Raw genomic sequence first — 18,698 nt, forward strand, 5'->3', positions numbered from 1 at the left:
ACATCCAGCGCCTGGCACTTTGTTAGCAGCAGCCCATCCTAGTTCCCAATTTCTCCATGATTTGGGAGCCTAGTTAACTCAGTTGGTTAGAACGTGGTGCTGATAACACCAAGGTTGAAGATTTGATCCCTGGAATAGCAGCATATTCTTGCATTGCAGAGGGTTGGACGAGATGGTCCTCTGGATCCTTTCCAACTCTAGAATTCTATGATTTCATGATCCTATGATGGACAGCTGATTGCCAGTCTTAGGGGGGATGTAGAATATGTTCGACTGGTGATCATTGCTGGGAAAACCCAGTCAGATAGGTGGGGTGTAAGTATTATTATTATTATTATTATTATTATTATTATTATTATTATTGCAGTGAGCAGCTGCAATTTCATATAGAAAAAGGGGTCTTAGTCCAACCCAATGCATCACTGATGATGATGATGATTATTATTATTATTATTATTAAGACATATTTAAATTACTGCATTAAAAAAGCCAACCCAGTACACTTCAATTTGGGAAATTTCAAAACAAAATAAAAAAATTCCTTCCAGTAGCACCTTAAAGACCAACTGAGTTAGTTCTAGGTATGAGCTTTCGTGTGCATGCACACTTCTTCAGATACACTGAAACAGAAGTCACCGGACCTTTCTATATAGTGAAAGGTCCGGTGACTTCTGTTTCAGTGTATCTGAAGAAGTGTGCATGCACACGAAAGCTCATACCTAGAACTAACTCAGTTGGTCTTTAAGGTGCTACTGGAAGGAATTTTTTTATTTTGTTTTGACCATGGCAGACCAACACGGCTACCTATCTGTAACTGGAAATTTCAAAGTTATGCAAAATCTTCTTTTTAAAAAAAAAAAAAAAAAGAGGATTGTAACTTGGAATGTACTCTAAAATGTTTTCAAATCATAGCTTGAAATTCCAGTCTCTCTTCATTTCAGCAAATTCACAATTTATTTGTTTTCTTGGCTTTTCATCCTTCAGAATATTTTTCAAGAAAAACTAGTCTCCAAGGAGCTTTGCAATTCGTAATAGGAGTTTTCCCCATGATTTCTCTCTTTACACTGCTAGGTAATCCAGCCACATTTCAAACTTTTAAGGTTCAGGATTGTGCAACCTCCCACCCCACCCCCCTTCTCCTCCCCACAACTCCCATCCAAAAAAAAAAAAAAAAAAATTAATAATAACCAGAAGCACTCCGATTACAGCACTAGCACTAGCATTACTCATTCATTCAGGTTCAGGCACTCTCAGAGTATTATTTAAGGGCTTTCTGCAACTCCCTCTCTTAGAAACATCTCTGCTCGGTTTCTTATTAGAGCCCTTTTCATTCAGGGACACACTGAGACTTTCAAGGAAACAGCTGGGGAATCCTAATTGAAAGAAATGCTTTCCTTTGTGATCCTGTTTTTTGCTCTCTGGTCTCCCTCATCTAGTCAGAACCAGGATGAGTACGATGACCTCTTTTTCTTCAATTTTGACAATGAAGTTGAAAGTGTAATTCCTGCAACGGAAGAAAGTAAGTAGTTCTTTTGCCTATTTCGTCTAAGTCTTGCAAGCTAGCTGTTTCTGTAGCCATCGAAGGAAAGGACATTCAGAGTTCATGTTTCTTATGCTTGCACTGTTGTAAAAGCTGTAGCCAGCTAACCAAAAGCAAGATCTTTATAAATATAAGAAGGCGGACGCCTGTGTTCTTTTCTCTAGTCCCCTTTTACAATGCTAAGGTACTATTTGAACAAGTCATACCCTTGTCTTCTGGGGAAAGAAAGCAGTGGGAAGTTTTGAAGCACACCGAAAACAGTGTGCTCCAAAAGACTTATTTAAAAGACAACTTTGCTCAAGGAAAAAAATAACCCACAGCACAGAAACATAGATTTAACAGCCGCTGTGTTTATTCTGCTCTAGGTATTTCGTGCGACTGCCAGCGAGAACACACAGAATGGGACAAACTCTTCATCATGCTTGAGAACTCCCAGATGAAAGAGAATATGCTGCTCCACTCCCTCGATGAAATCCTTAAGGTGGAGCTGCAAGCGGTGAGAGGGGAGATGCTCCAGTTAGTGCAGACCTTGGCTGGCACGTGCACCACTTCCACAGAGAAAGCTGCCTCCCAAATTGTGAGCCAAATGGGCCAGATGCTGGCAAAAAGCAGCAGGCAAACTGAGGACTTTCCCGGGATGCCTCCTGTATCTGTGGAAGGGAAGATCCTCAAAGAGATTCTGCAGCTGAGCCAAAACATGTCCAGCAGGCTGGGTCACATTGAGCACACTTGGCAGAGGGGAGCTGAGGTGGATGCGCAGCAGAGGGGCTTTCTGCAGAGAGACCGATCCAGAGACATGGCAAGTGGGGGCGGTTCCATCCTGAATTCGCTATGGCAAGAACTGCAGGAAACCAAAGCTGAACTGAAAGAAGCCCAAAAAAGGACCACACAGCTCTTGTTGCCATTTGGTAAGTTAAACTCTATTGGAAATGTTAGTTAATAAGTTTCACATCCGTTCCCAAACAACTGTGTTTAAGCAACTCTTGTTAAATAGCAGCAATCCATGCTTTGATTATACAAGGGGAAGCATTATTGTGAAGCCTGAGATGAAGGCATATTGTGTGGGAGCAGTCTGTGTTTAGCAGATCCCCAGATTGTGCAATATGGCAACCAAAGAACACGAACACACAGCATAAAACCCATTTACAAGGAGACTATAGCTAGCATAATACTGGATGGTGCCAAAGGCAACATCGTTTCCTATATTTGACCAACAGAAAGACTCCTGTACAGTGGTACCTCGGGTTACATACGCTTCAGGTTACATACGTTTCAAGTTACACACTCTGCTAACCCAGAAATAGTGCTTCAGGTTAAGAACTTTGCTTCAGGATAAGAACAGAAATCGGTCTCCGTTGGCACGGCAGCAGCAGAAGGCCCCATTAACTAAAGTGGTGCTTCAGGTTAAGAACAGTTTCAGGTTAAGAACGGACCTCTGGAACAAATTAAGTACTTAACCTGAGGTACCACTGTACTGGTCTACAGCTTACACATTTCCAAGGCCTTAATGTCTTCTTGACTCCTGGCTTCCAGCTACAGACTTCCCCTCGTGTTTGCAAGAATAAGAACAATAATCCACAAAAAAAAACCTCTTACTCCATTCCATTTCGGTCCCTTCTTTTCCTTCCTCTTCTTAGCAACCTACCTGCTGCCTCCTTCGCAGCATTCCTCAGAGGCTATTTATGAACAAAACTTGACCCCGTGAGCTCACTGATTATGTCAACACGCTATTCATCAATTCTCATGCTTCAGGGCATAAACAGATTCTCCACAGGGGTTCGGGAAGGCGGAATAGCTTTCACCCTGTGCAGCCCAACTGCATAGCGATCCATCACAAAAAATCCCCTGCAACTTTTCTTTGAAATACCAGCACCATTCAAGTGCTTGGGCAGAAGTCACCATTATGCATGTCATGACTCATGTTACGATGAATAGAATAACCATTTACATAAAATAGTTTTCGAACTTATCCTTCTCTGCTCCAATTTACAACCCAACAAGGATTTTTAAGGCAATACCTAGATGAATATCAATTTCTGAAGTAATCAAGGAAATATTCCACTAAAGGAAAAATCAAGATATTTATAATATTAAGTTAATATAGAGAGGATGGCTCCTGCGTTTAGAACTAGCCACCCAGAACCAGCATTTACCACAGTTCAAGGCTGCCTGCAGCTCTGTGGGGTAAATGATGCCAACTGCAGATTTTGGTTGGCAGTGCCAATCACTGGCCTCCAAAGCATCAGTTGCCTGTGAAACTGAAACATAAAAGTTTCTTTTGTTTTATTTGACTACAGTGGGACCGAAAAGCAAACAGATGGCTGAATAAACCCATACCATGTGTTGTGCATTCATTAGTCGAAATAGGTAAAATCTCACTGCACAGATATTCCTTTTATACTCATTGATAGAAAGCAGCAGTATGAGAATGGACTCCTGCACATTCAAGAGAAAGTTTGCAAGAACTACAGTCAACTTCTAAAACAAAAAACTATAAGGGAAAAGTGTTTGTTTGCTTTTTTAATTTGAGAGCGAGAGAGAGAGAGAGAGAGAGAGAGAGAGAGAGCGCGCGCGCATATTTTGGTGGAGGGGTGGGGTGCAGGGAAAGTACCCTGTAGCACAGACTGGTGCACACTGACTTTCAAAATATAAGGCCAAATTAAAATATAGTGGTTAAAATGCATTTTTGCATGCACCAGTTTCTGCTTTGAACAGAGCAATTCCCAAGGACATCTAAGAAATTCTTATTGGCCCTTTGATTATTTTAACAGGTGAGCTAACAAATGGATATTAACAGCTCACTTTCCCCTGGATCAGCATTCTGAGTTGCTTAAAGATGGAGGCATCAGACTAACATTTCTTTTGCAAACCTTTGCAGCTGTGAAATAAAGGTGAAACCACTCATTTTCACTATACTTAAGAGTAACAATCATACAGGTATGATCCAGCCAAAGGTAAGCACATTTAACGCTTGTGGACTTCAATGGGAAAGTTACGCCGCAACTAACTGGCGTGGCTGATGCGTGCCTGCTTTTTTAAGGGCGATCCTGTATCTCCCCTTCCCTTCTCCTTTGTAACATTTGGTAATGCAAAATATATGCCGCAACATCACCTTGCAAGGTTGCTCCCACTCCACTTCATTGGCTGCTGCTTGAGAGGTGGGGTAACTCACAATGCAATGATGTCACACATGTTTCACATTATTAGACATTATAGAGGAGAAAGGAGGAGGGGGGGGAGATTCGGGATTTCTGCTTTCTACGGCAGCCGCATGTCAGCTGCAATGTGCAGTCCTGGCCTCAAGCCCACAGAAATTAACGGGACATAAAAACTCTTAACTTTGGCTGGATTCCTTTCTGCATTTTTGCCCAACTGATGAAGTCAGTGTGAAGTCCAGAATAACTCAGCCAAATTCACAGGACCTGCTCTTAATTCACAACAGACTGACTACAGACAGAATTTCGTTCCATATGTTTTGATAGGAGGAGGAAGGAAAGTCGTAATATGATTAAGAACAAGAAGAGTGTATTTTTGAAATACCCCACAGATCCCTCTGGAAATCTTTTCTAAAAGAGTTTTCAACAACTGGTTTTGATTTCTTGTGTATCGTGGATTCCTGCCAGGTTGACTCTTAAGGGGTTTTTCTGATCACACTGTTGCTGGTGTCTTATGAAGCTGGTTTTAATTTTGGCTACCCCTTGATAATAAAGCCAGAAATCCTGCTAATTAAAAAACCATATCTCTGCACACAGCTCTGCTCTCTTTAAAGAAGAGTCCCCACAGAAACATGTCCTAATGACCCACTTCTCAGTGGTCAAAAGGTTGTTAACACACTCAAAGCCAAAAGCACGTGACTGGCCCGGTTATTACAGCTGTGATTTCAAGATGCATTTTAGCTCTAGGAACTTGATATACAAATGTTCATTGCTCATACATAGCTCATTGCTCATACAATAATATGTCCCCTCCAAAAAATCCTGTGATCTCTTTACTTCTGTATTTATTAGAGCATTTCTATGATTGACCACCACCAGTCCCATAATACACTGATGGCCAAACTTGGCCCTCCAGCTTTTGGGGACTACAATTCCTATCATTCCTGGCCACTGGTCCTGTTACCTAGGGATGATGGGAGTTGTAGTCCAAAAACAGCTGGAGGGCCAAGTTTGGCCATCAGTGCTTGAAGAGTTGGGGCCAGAATAGCCCTCATTTTCTTTTGAATTTGTTCTTTGGTCACTTATATCCCATCAAATAACATGCAGTTCTTGAGGACTACTTTCAACACTGTAAGGTGATATTTGCAAGGTGCCTTTTCTATGTGGTTTTTTAGGTATGACACTGTTTCTGTGTAATACTACTGTTTATTTGGTGTAATACAAGTAATCCCAAACAGGAAATAACATACAATAAAAGTGCCCTAAACAAAGCATCTAATGATGTGCTGATCCTATAAAGGTTTTATGGACACTCGTTTAAAAAAAGATGCCCTGATCAAAATATCAAGAACACAATCCACAACTGCAATAAATCTTTTCCATCTTCCACTGTCTGTCCTAAAATCTTGCTTCCTTCTATTGTGGGCTTTCAGAAGAACCTTAGTTTTGGAAAACTAAAACTTTCAAACTGGAATTTTGGTGAAAATCCATTTTTTAAATCCTCCAAATTCAGTGGTGGAATATATGTCCTTTTTTAAAAAAAACCATAAACAGAACTTCATACAAGCAACTCCCAGTTTGCACTGGGGTTGCATTCCAGGTAATTCAAGGTCGTAGATATGGAGATGTATGGATGGTGCCATTTTGGTTCCCTAAGGAATGGCACTCTTATAATTACTTTGGTTGTAACTTAGCTGGTTGATGATAACATCATTCCGTTATTTTTGCAGGTTGTGAGATGGCCCTTTTATTCCCAATGCGCTCCAAAAAGATATATGTGAGTGTTCACCCAACTTCCACAATGGTGCTCTACTCCTTCACTGTCTGCACATGGGTTAAAGTGACGGAAATTCTAGACAAAACTATTGTATTCTCCTATGGAACAAAGATAAATCCCCATGAAATTCAGTTGTATCTGAGCAATGATTCAGCTGTTCTTGCTGTAAGCAATGACAACAACAAAGTCATCGCCCAACATGTCGTCTCTTCTGGACGGTGGATTCACCTTTGTGGCATTTGGAGCACAGTTAATGGAAGTATTTCACTGTGGGTAAATGGGAAGGTGGTGGCTGCCTCCACAGAAATTGCTGAGGACCACATTGTTCCAGATGGTGGGATTTTGAAGATTGGCCAAGAAAAGAATCGCTGCTGTGATGGAGGCAGTCTCGATGAATCTTTAGCTTTCTCTGGGAAAATAACTGGCTTTAATATTTGGAACAGAGTCCTCAGCGGCAAAGAGATAACAAGACAAGCTGGAGAAGAGGCTTGTAACATCCGTGGCAACTTAGTTGGGTGGGGGGTTACAGAGCTTCTTCCTCATGGAGGAGCTCAGTATGTTTTGGGGCCCTGAACAGATGCCCTTCAAAAGTCCATGTAAAGACATCAAATGCAGAAAATCTAGGAAGCCTGAATGTTTAAGGAACTGGTCATACAAAAGAGCTTCCACAGGGAAGTTGCTTTATAACTCAATAGACAAGCAGTGATATGGGGGTGGGGGTGGGAATGCTTAATTCATGAGGTGCCACTTCAGCCTAGTCCACACAGGAACCCTTGGATAAGGCTCAGCATGGCAAAAAGCCTCCAAGTGACTGTAGCAGCTACAACTACATCACTCTAATATTTTCCCACTCTCCTCTGTTGTTCTGCGTCCAAGAAGGAAAAAAGTTGTGCCAGAGGGAGGGTAAGGGGATGTGTAGCACTGAGAGATGGTTAGAAGATAGCAGACATTATCTGCTGCTAGAACAAGTAGTTACTAAGTCAGTGGGAGGCCTTCTCACCACAAGGAACCTCATTCTCTGGGGCACAGAAACAGCTGCCACAAGGAACAATTTAAAATGGCTTCCATATGGCAGCCATACTATGTGCTCTTAAATATATCTCATGATGAGTTAGTACTGTAAGCATGCAGCTCTGAACTGAGGTGTGGATGAAATGTTGTCTCAGCAAGCAAAAGTTAAAACATAATCAAAAGTAGTTTGCGAACCTATTCAATAATTATATTGGAAAACAGTCTATGCAGAAGCTGTTCTCACTCATAGCAAATAGGTGTCATTCATGATGATCCGAGGACAGATTTTGGCTCAATAACTTTCTTTAAGTAAATATATGCAAACAAATGGCTGGAGCTCTTTTTCTGCAGAGCTAATATGCTGTCTTCTGGATATCCCCCGTTTGTAGATTTTATATTAGTAATGTGAATTTTACAGATGTACCATATAAGAGTATTGAAGTAACGTTTGCTGTTTCGTTTTGTTTTTTGTTGCAACTGATATGTACACCTTAATAAAGCTAGTGCCGTGTCCAAGATATTATTTATACTGGAAACCAACCTAGCATTCAGATAATTGTAATTTTCTTGTTTGGAATGGATACAGCTGTACTATATTGTAAATTGATTTTGTACTAACATTATTGAAATTATTTTTTATAAAATTGTACTGTAAATAAAAATGCTTTATCAGACTGGTATTTCTTATAGTTTTATTCAAGAGGTCTGAATTGCCAAAGCAAGCACAGCTTTGGAATGGCATGTCTCTTTCCTCTTGTCTTTCTTGTCCATACAATCTATGTACAGTGATGCCTTGGTTCTCAAACACCTTGGTTCCCAAACACCGAAAACCTGGAAGTAAGTGTTCTGGTTTTTGAACGTTTTTCAGAAGCTGAATGTCCGATGCGGCTGTCTGCTATTGTTTCCAGGGCACCTGCACCAATTAGAAGCTGTGCCTCGGTTTTCAAACATTTCAAATGGACTTCCAGAATGGATTGAGTTTGGCGCTTTTGTTTTTGCTATTTATTTTGCTATTTAGTTTTTGAGGCTTTTTCAGTTAATTTGTTTTTGTGACTGTGTGGAACCCAGTTCAGCTACTGATTGATTGATTGATTGTGTGACTATGGAAATGGATAAAAGCCCCCCCCCCCATCCAAACAATGACTATCATCAGTGCAGGTAAGAATATATTTTTTTATCATCTACAATACTGTCTTATTTATTTTATAGTATAGTACATTGATTATTGCTTTCATTTTATGGATCAGTGGTCTCGTTATATAGTAAAATTCATGTTAAATCGCTGTTTTAGGGGTTGTTTTTAAAAGTCTGGAATGGATTAATCCATTTTGCATTACTTTCTATGGGAAAGCGTGCCTTGGTTTTGGAACGCTTTGGTTTTGGAATGGACTTCCGGAACGGATTAAGTTTGAGAACCAAGGTACCACTGTATACTTCTCTGCAAACAGAATAATCTCACATAAGAGTTCATATTCAGGGGCCTGAGAAGTGAGTAATACTCAATGGCCACTGTCCAAATAAAACTGAGCTAAACTAAGCCAGATGAAATCAAGGCCTGTACTAGATCTTTGGTCATTCCAGCAAAACCTGCTCTATGAGAACTGCAAAAGCTACTGTATGGGAACTAGAACAGCCTTCTCCAACCTCATGCTCTCCAGAAGGATTGGACTACTGATCCCATTATCCCTGGCCATGCTGGCTGGGGCTGATAGGAGATGTTGTACAAAACATCCAGAGGGCAGCAAGATGGGGAAGGCAGGAACAGAAGACAGCAGGGATGAGGTCTCTGATGGTCCCCTGATAGGGAATTATCCTAAAAGGGAGCAAGTTAATGGACTCCAGTGAGCTAGCTGGCCAGAAATAGAATCACTTTAAACTTCTGCACCATCAGAAGGAGAAACTGTGGTGGTATAGCAGATTATAGATAGCTTAATACCACCTTTGTGTCAACAGCTGCCAGTGCAAGGGGAAAGCCTTGCCACAGTAGTTAACACGTTGGTTACTTCACGACTGGATCACTGCAATGCGCTCTATGTGGGGCTTCCCTTGTGCTTGATCCAGAAGCTGCAGTTAGTGCAGAATGCTGCAATTGCTGATTACATCAGCTCAAGGGCAACAAGGGAACCACAGATGTACTTATACCAAGCCCCTTAAAGCCCAATCCTTTAAACAGCTGTGCTAGCAAAGCATGAAGTTTTAATCCCAGTTAATTTCACTAAAGAAACTGAAAAGCTCTTGGGTACTTTTAAAGGAAAGATTTTAGCTCAGTGGTAGAGCATCTGCTTTGCATACAGAAGGTCCTAAATTCAATCCTGGGATAGGTCAGTCAGTAGAGCATTAGACTCTTCATCCCAGGGTTGTGGGTTCAAATCCCATGTCAGGCAAAAGAATTCCTGCATTGCAGGGGCTTCACCTAGATGACCCTCATGGTCCCTTCCAACTCTACAATTCTGTGATTCTGTGATTTCAAGGTACGGCTGGGAGAGATAACCCATTAGCCAAAGTAGGGGAATCTGAACCCAGTCTCAACTGTCCAGGTCCCAAACAGCTGGCCAACACTATCATAGATATAACAGCTCTATGCACACACACCCCACAGCTGGAATCTTGCACCTAGCATCCATTTGCATACACAAAAATGTAGACAAGTTAGGAACATGTGCACAGAAGCACATTTTTGCATGCACATAGGCCATCTATGGATTAGGGTGTCTGCTCATTCATGCATATATATTTTTCAAATTCTCCCGCTTTCTTACAAATAATAATAACAACAGAAGGCAGCCTGCTTGTTTCTTAGTTCCTACAGCATCTCTACGAAACTAAACATTCCTTGCAATTTCATCTTAGATATCCAGAGCAACACCTACTGGTCAAATGATGGAAATGAAAAGAAGAAAGAAAATAAATGGGATATAAGTTAAATACTACGAAGAACTCTTAACTATATTTAAGTTAATGACAGAGTCATTGTTGCGTGTAATTTATAAAAATTGACCCATAGCAAGCAAGGAATGGCATGGAAGTGGTAGACACAGGAGTAAACAGCAGCCTAGTTTTTACACATGCACTCAGGGTATGTACACAATGACCGCTCCCCGCTTAAAACGGGGGGCGCCCTTTGCGTGGACGCGCACAGCCCTAGATCTGGAGCGGCCCCATCAGCATAGGCTTGGCTTTGCCTTCCCTCAGGTGGGATACCTGGAGGTCTCTGCCTACCTCAGTCAGTTGTCCAATCCCACCTGGGGGAAGTGTTGCCAAGGGGACCAGGCCAGGTAGGGGAGGGATTACCTGCCCACACAATAGAGGGAGGATCTTACCTGGGAATCCTCACTTGGCTCCAGAGCTTCTCCCACCCTACCCACCCTCAGTTAATGTCTTATTTTGCAGGTTAACTTTTCTTCACAGGTTTTGCAGGTTAACTTTTCTTCACAGGTATGCGGGCGCTGCTACGTTAAGGTCGCTGTTAAAGGGCCGGAAAGGAATTTCCCTGCATTGGCAGGTTTCGCCTTTCCCGTAGCAAAACATCACAACTTTGGCGGTATCAGGCCTTGGGCGGAATCCTTTAGTCCATCTTCCTCTTTGCGGCGGCGATACCAGGGTTCCCTGTTAAAGGGGTTTCTGAAGGGAGGCTTTGACCATACGCCGAATGGTCATCATTGCTCTCACCTGCGGCGGCGGCGTAACGGGGGCGGCTATCTCTGCTTGAACACATGTTCTCCAGAGCCGGCCCACACCCCCCCACACACACACTGGATAACCCTGAAGCTCCCTAGGTCCCCAGCTGGGGACTGGGGAGGGAGAACGCCCAATGCCTGAGCCAAGGTCTACCCACATTTGAAATTTAATAAAGTTGTGGCCAATTTAATCCCATAGCACGTTGTCTTGAGTCGTTATTCCACATGACGGGGGGGACCGCTCGGGATCTGGGGACTCCGCCTGTCCACGCAATACCCTTTATTATTATTATTAATTGAATTTATATACAGCCCTATACCCGGAGGTCTCAGGGCGGTTTACTCTGGCTTCAGTGCATTGCCACCTCTGTTCTTTGAACTCATGTACACTCGACGTTATCCACAGTTACGCACAATCCACTGGTTTCTTCTGAAAATGCTGCTTTTGATGCATTTTCCCTGAGACTAGTTTCACTCTGACTACTCCAAAATTGTTTGAGTGGTGAATTCCAGGTGTATACAGTGGAACGATTTCCTGGGGTTGACCCAACATGTCTGATGTGGTGGGGTGCAGTGCTTTTTTTTTTTTAATAGGAAGGTGCCAGGACTCACCATGAAGTTGTCACAGAAAGTGCCAACCTTTAAACATTGGGGACGGGGGGGGGGGATAAGGTGCTGGTACTGCATACCCTTGAGTGCCCCCAGAAAAAAAAGCACTGGTGGGATGTGTGTGTGCATATCATGGAGGAGTATCCCATTTCCCACGCACTGCAATCTTACCAGTGTCTACTCATAAGGACATATTCAATGGGACTTACTCCCTGGTAAGGAGGTTAGGATTGTGTTCATTTTTAAAAAAGAGGTGGTAATTCTACTCAGCAGATTTATGCCCAACCCAAACTTAAAAAAAGAAAAGAAAATGTTTGCTATTGTTGTCAGGTTCCACCAATTCCATCAGTGCATTTATGGGTGCTTTGCAGCTATAGAAACCCATCAGGAACCTCTGGAATGCCTGCTTGAATTCTCTTGCAGACACTCCCTGGTGTGAGATTCTGAGCTATGTAGAAAGTCACTATCTGTTTCGAGTGGAAGGGATGATTTGCAGGTATGGAGGGGGCCAGACAAGATAACATCTGGAGTTCCTTCCAACTCTTTAATTCTCTGATTCCATAACGCAGCCTTCCCTGACCGTTGTCCATTATGCCCAGGGATTTAGAAGTTGTAGTCCAACACATCCGGAAGACACTATGTAGTGGAAGGCTGCACACACACACACACACACACACACAGGCATAACCGGGGGCCATGAGGGCAGCTGCCCCCCAAAATCAATAAAAATACAAAGCAAACTGAGCTTCTCCCCCCCCCATGAAAGGCCTGCCCCCCTTACAAAGATCCTGGCTATGCTCATGCACACACACACACACACACACACACACACACACACACACACAACATTACCCATTATGTTACATTACATTACTCACCCTGAAGGGGACCACACATTGACAGGGAAGTGAGAGTTTGTTTTTGCTCCAATCTCACATACACTGTCTAACCCACTCCTGAAGTCCAAACTCAATCTGCATCAAGGACTGAGCCAGGAATCTGCACATTTTGGGGGCAGTAGGGCCAAGAACATGGCCCCATAATCACATAGAGTCCCCTGAACATGAGCGCATGATGAAATCTAAGGCACGCATTCAGATTGCTGTGTCTGAAACTATCCTGACTGTAAAACTTTAGATTTTATTTATCTATTTAAAAAACAAAACACCACATGTATAGAAAACCTTACAGGACCCAATAGGCAAATCAGAATAGAGCAATTCTGATATTTCTTACCTTGCAGGACACTTTTTACAATGGTTTCTGTGTGCTCGGCCAGCAGGTCTGCTTTGCTTATTGCAGCAAGGGAGAGATAACTCGACATGTTCCTGCACAGTTCTTTGTTACCCCTCTGCAGAAACTTGACTGCGACGGGGACAGCCAATGCCATGATGGGAGGACGGTTATAATTCTGTTGAGGAAAACAGAAGCACCAAAAAAGCAACATTCATTACAAGTCATCTGCTTGGGTCCATCAGCTAAGACCATGGAACTTCTCTAGACATGTTCCTTTTAGCACCATCTTGGGCTTCTCTTGGACTCTCCTTTTAATATTAGCTCTGAAAATTATCACAAGTTTTTACACGCTATTGTAGAAAAGCAACAATGGTCCATCTATGTAAAAACTGAAGGAATGTTTTTTCAAGACAAAGCTGCAATGTTTTGACCTGAGAGCAGCAGCAGGTGGAGCGGGGGGGGGGTGAAGGCACTCATCCAACCTCCGCTTGCAAGTGTCACTGCTGCATAGCAGAACAGAGAGGGTCAAGGTGGCAGTGAGGCTGGTGCAGTGCAAACAGACCAGCAGGAGTGCTGGACTGGCTCCGTTGGTTTGCACTGAGCCAACCTCACTGCTGACTTTTTTCTACTCGCATCAGTATGCAGCAGCAAGGGGAGCAACTGGGGGCCAGGTGAGCACTACCACCCACCCCACTGTCCACTATGGCCTAAAAGATGTGCCCTGAGATCCCTTACAATGTTTCAGATGATGTGGGACCATCAATCCGGACCATGCACAGATGCACATAACTTGAGAGCTGGATCCTAGCAATGTGGAAAGCTGCATTATACCAGGCCATACTATTTGCCCATCTAGACTAGTATTGCCCACTGACTGGCAGTGGCTCTCCAAGATCTCAGGTGGATTCCCCCCCCCCCAATCACTGGCCACTTGATCCTTCTAACTTGAGATGCTAGGGGTGGCGAGCCAATGTTCCAGGGGCCACATGTCAGTGGTGCAAAGGGCCAGTTGCAAAAGTGGGTGAAGCCACAAAAGTGAATGTTACCTTTGTGCTGAAGCCTAGTTCCTGCACACACTCACTCACCCCTCTCTGCCCTCCATCCAGGCAAAGGAGTGGCATTATTGAGCATGTTGCAGCCAGGCAAAAGCACTCAAGGGTGATGGGAAGAAGTGAGGAATGTGGCCTGGGAAGAATCCTGAGGGCCAGACAGCGAGGACTGATGGGCTGCATTTGGTCTCTAGGCCCAAGGTGCTACGATTACACCTTGTGTAATCACTGTGCTATGATTACACCTGGGAACTTCTGCAGGCCACGTATGTGCTCTACAATGAGCTACGGTTTGTTTTGTTTTTGCACCAACACAAAGAGGCAATTGCACTTTGCAATCCCTTTCCCAATAGCTTGGATTTCTCAGGCAACTTGTACCACCTCTGGACTTTCTGGTCTAAACGGCAACTGAGAGCATTTCTCTCTTTGTCTCTCTCAGGTGTACTTCTTTGTATAAAAATACTGTAATGGGAATAACTTACTTAGGAGATTTTAGCCTAAGGAGCATCAAATTCAGTGGGAGGCTTTTGATCACATGCCCCTTGTTTGCGTCTTGATTACAAGTACAACTGATTTTAAGGCAATTAATATATTCCAGGCAACAAGGCCCTTTGTTTTGACAGCGTTACAATAACAAGTGAAGTGGAGACAATGAGGGCTTGTTCTGTTTATTAAAGAGTTATATTTCTGGAAATCAACACCTGTCTTGGATCCAAGATAATTTTTTCAACTTCCATTGCATAAAATGTTTATTTGGACCTGGTCCTAGAATTCTGAAGCTGAAACAGACAGAACTGGGCATACAAAGAGAGTTTTAATTTGCCACCACGCTGATGGGAAACCAGGTCTAGGAGCCCTTTCTCTCCCTCTCCAATATCATGTTCTCGACCTTTTGGATGAAAACAACCAAGAGCCAAAACAGATTAATATGATTTTTAAAGCAAGACAAATCTTTGAGGTTAGTCCTGAATGGGAGCCAAGGTTAGATAGCAAGAAACATTTTAGTGCTGTTGAAAGTTTGCAGTCAGTAATGGCAGGATTAAGAATTAAGACTGAAAACAAGGGTGTATTCACATGACCAAGTTAGAGCACAGCAAACTTGTTGGTTTTTCAGGTGTGTTTGACAGAGCTCCCCCCCCGCCCAGCTCCTCACATCAACATAGTAATTAGTGTCTGATACACTTCAAATTGGGTACACACAGGGAGGCATTGAAACACAGGGATGTCTTTACCCTTTGTGAAGTTGTACGCATTTTGGCTGGAGATGACTTAGGAATGGCTTAAGGACTTCAACTGGTGTGAAGCTGGATTTAAAAACAATGCACCACACATTTCACAGCAAAATACAGGAGATATATACACTAATAAGGCAATGTGATGAGACACATTCACCACTGAATGCCTGGTAAAAGGTAAAGGTAAAGGTACCCCTGACCGTTAGGTCCAGTCGTGGATGACTCTGGAGTTGTGCGCTCATCTCGCTCTATAGGCCGAGGGAGCCTGTGTTTGTCTGCAGACAGCTTCCAGGTCATGTGGCCAGCATGACTAAGCCGCTTCTGGCGAAGCAGAGCAGTGCACAGAAACACCGTTTACCTTCCCGCCAGAGAAGGTATTTTGCTGTGAAATGTGTGGTGCATTGTTTTTAAATCCAGCTTCACACCAGTTGAAGTCCTTAAGCCATTCCTAAGTCATCTCCAGCCAAAATGCGTACAACTTCACAAAGGGTAAAGACATCCCTATTTGTCTACTTGCACTTTGATGTGCTTTCGAACTGCTAGGTGGGCAGGAGCTGGGACTGAACAACAGGAGCTCACCCTGTCGCGGTGATTCTGACCGCCAACCTTCCAATTGGCAAGTCCTAGGCTCTGTGGTTTAAACAACAGCACAACCCTCGTCCCTGAATGCCTAGAGATAACCCAAAAGGTGAGCTGGGCTGTGTGAGAGAGGAAGTGTTACCGTATTGGCCCGAATATAAGCCACACTTTCCCCCCAAATTCCGATCCAGAAAAGTTAAAGTGTGGCTTATATTTGCAGTCGCAACCTTATGATATCGCTGCTGAAACAGCTGCCCGGGGGGGGGGGGGGCAGGAAAACAGCGCAGCACCTGCCCACAACTCCCAAGCCTCACCCAGCTGTCAAAACGAAGGGGGAAGACTGCTGGCAAAGCAGCACGTCTCCGTCGCCCAGGAAGCAGCCTGGAAGCATGGGACAATGGCGTGCAGTGCGCCCACTGCTCCCAAGCCTCACCCAAGCCGCCGTAAAGAAAGGGGAAGGGGGGTATTGTCTTTTTTTCCTTTTACTCCCTCCAATTTTAAAGGTGCGGCTTATATTTGTGTGCAGCTTATTTTCAGACCAATACGGTACCTGAGAAAGCCTGTGACTATGGGGAGGTTCCAAATCAAGTCTAGGGCAGTTCTCCAGTCAACCAAAAGCTGGTTGTTTGTGAAAAAAAGCATTGATCATTGCCAAGGACAATGTGCTTTGGTATAACACTCTCACCTGCAAAATGCAGCTCATAATATCAGAAGCGATCTTTGCATGTGGTGTATCTTCATCTTTCCCCGAAGGTTTCAGATTGTGCTCTAAGCAAGATTCCCAGAGTGCAACAAGGGCTTTCCCATGTTTCTCTATGGATTCTGTTTCCCTGATGGCCGTTGTGATTCGAGTGATACAGATCTCCACAACTGCCTGGTCGTTGTCATTCGTTTGGTAGTCCTGATTGAGGGCAAAACAGTTTGTGAGGCTTAGGTACGGTACTCAAGTGTCATCAGAATGAACCAAGGAGGTTAAATCTCTCCCATACACCATACCAATCTATAGCTTTGGACAGAACTTTCAATTTTATTTATGTCACTGCTCTACAAGCAAGTTTTCTCCTGATTGACACTTGCTCCAATCTAGCTCTAAAGAGCATGTTTTCTGTGGGAAAGCAGTGTGGCAAAAGCAAAACCACTCTGACCCAAACCTAGAAAGCATGGGACAAATGGGAAACTGCTTGAACCCTTGCTTTCTCAGCAGTGTATGCAGAAGTGTAGACAAGCCCTATAAATTGGTGACGCACTGTGGATTGGTGACGCACTTTCCTCCAATTCTACTGCCAATCAATTTGAAGGGATGACCCCATGTGCTGGTGTTGATGTGCACTTATTATCAGCCCCTCTCAGGTTCCTTCCCAATCTTTCTTTCTTCCCACCCCCCCAAGCGGAAAAGGCTCAAATTCTTATTCCATCCTTTGAAAGGAAAAGGTTCTCTATCCTACTCCTTTTATTCATTCCTTTCTGTCCATCTCCATGATTTTTTGGGGGGGCAATGTTGGAGAATAATGATATCTGTAATTTTCTAAGGCTTCATTCATGTGACATCTTAACTGAATTATCTGAATTTGGAAATCATATGAAAGCGTGTGTGCAACGAAAAATATGTATCACTGATGCCCTCTAGTGGGAATTAACTTTTAAACTTGGTTTTTTAAGGAAAATCTTTTTATGAAATGTTTTTCAAATGTTAAGAACTAAGAGCTGGTGCAATATAAAGGAGCATGTGCTAAAAATGGACTTCTTTTCAGGTGTACATAATTGAGGCTGGCCCATTTTGAAACCCTCACACTACTATAAAAACTATCTTGCTTCCCCCCCCCCCCCCTTCTCCCATTTCAGGCAGTGGATGACTGGAAATTTATTCTCACAATAATTGTGTAAAGCTCTCTCCCATTTTACCTATGGTAAACTGAAGGAGAAATTCTGTATTCACTGTGTGTGTGTGATTGTACCCTCACATTCTTCAAATGTGAGCTCTTTTGAGATGCTCATGTTTTCTGATTCATTACTGTATTATACATTTCAACTCACACTCAAAGAAAGGGCAATAAATGCATTACTTACTGGAGATGAACTAATAGTTTTTATTTGCTCGAGAGCTTCTGACAGACATCCTTCTATTTCAGAATCGTCTAAGGAGAAGAGGTCCCCTGCACGTGAAAGATCCTTTTGTCCCAAAACGAGTCCAAAGAGATGGTGCATAGTTGATTGTTCGGCCAGAACGTGCTTCAGTCAATAATCCATCATCAAGAAGGTGTCCCTCTCCCACACATAGGATTCTTTTTCACATATTTTTGGACCTCGTCTGCCATAATCTGAGAAGAAGAAATAGATTAACAAGAATGCTTGGCTCGCTAATTTTTTTTTAAAAAAGAAATAATTATGGGCATAACCACAAAGACACCAGTACTATATTAATTTTTAATACAGTTATACAGTACTTAATAGGGACACGTGTGGCACTGTGGGTTAAACCACTGAACCTAGGGCTTGCCAATCAGAAGGTCGGCGGTTAGAATTCCAGGGTGAGCTCCCGTTGCTCAGTCCCAGCTCCTGCCCACCTAGCAGTTCGAAACACATCAAAGTGCAAGTAGATAAAAAGGTACCGCTCCAGCGGGAAGGTAAACAATGTTTCCATGTGCTGCTCTGGTTCGCCAGAAGCGGCTTAGTCATGCTGGCCACATGACCCGGAAACTGTACGCCAGCTCCCTCGGCCACTAAAGCGAGATGAGCACAGCAACCCCAGAGTCGTCTGCGACAGGACCTAATGGTCAGGGGTCCTTTTACCTTTTTACACTATTTAATATTTAACACAGTACTATATTAA

At 43.2% G+C, this 18,698-nt stretch overlaps 2 protein-coding genes across 14 annotated transcripts in view; one reads left to right on the forward strand and one right to left on the reverse strand.

Moving 5' to 3' along the window:
* VEPH1 (ventricular zone expressed PH domain containing 1) overlaps positions 1-18,698 on the reverse strand; it is a 150,589-nt gene that overhangs the window by 99,200 nt on the left and 32,691 nt on the right. For all 13 annotated transcript variants that reach the window (XM_081862334.1, XM_081862329.1, XM_081862331.1 and 10 more), the window contains 3 exons: positions 17,936-18,186; positions 16,554-16,769; positions 13,006-13,180 (listed from right to left, as the gene is read on the reverse strand). In XM_081862334.1, coding sequence (XP_081718460.1) covers positions 13,006-13,180; positions 16,554-16,769; positions 17,936-18,073 — 529 coding nt within the window. In that variant the 5' untranslated portion in view covers positions 18,074-18,186. The remainder of the gene's footprint in view (positions 1-13,005; positions 13,181-16,553; positions 16,770-17,935; positions 18,187-18,698) is intronic.
* On the forward strand, positions 1,226-8,157 carry PTX3 (pentraxin 3). Its single transcript, XM_081862680.1, has 3 exons — positions 1,226-1,519; positions 1,906-2,448; positions 6,426-8,157. Exons 1-3 carry the CDS (start codon positions 1,387-1,389, stop codon positions 7,043-7,045), a joined length of 1,296 nt encoding a protein of 431 aa, XP_081718806.1. The 5' UTR covers positions 1,226-1,386; the 3' UTR covers positions 7,046-8,157.

This window comes from Podarcis erhardii (assembly GCF_964252035.2).
Source record: "Podarcis erhardii genome assembly, chromosome: 5".
NCBI classification, from domain to species: Eukaryota; Metazoa; Chordata; class Lepidosauria; order Squamata; family Lacertidae; genus Podarcis; species Podarcis erhardii.

Excerpts from the sequence above, each read along its gene's own strand:
- PTX3 (XM_081862680.1), top strand. The coding sequence starts at position 1,387 with ATGCTTTCCTTTGTGATCCTGTTTTTTGCTCTCTGGTCTCCCTCATCT. Across the intron at positions 1,520-1,905 it reads AATTCCTGCAACGGAAGAAA|GTATTTCGTGCGACTGCCAG; the intron begins GTAAGTAGTTCT and ends ATTCTGCTCTAG. Across the intron at positions 2,449-6,425 it reads ACAGCTCTTGTTGCCATTTG|GTTGTGAGATGGCCCTTTTA; the intron begins GTAAGTTAAACT and ends TTATTTTTGCAG.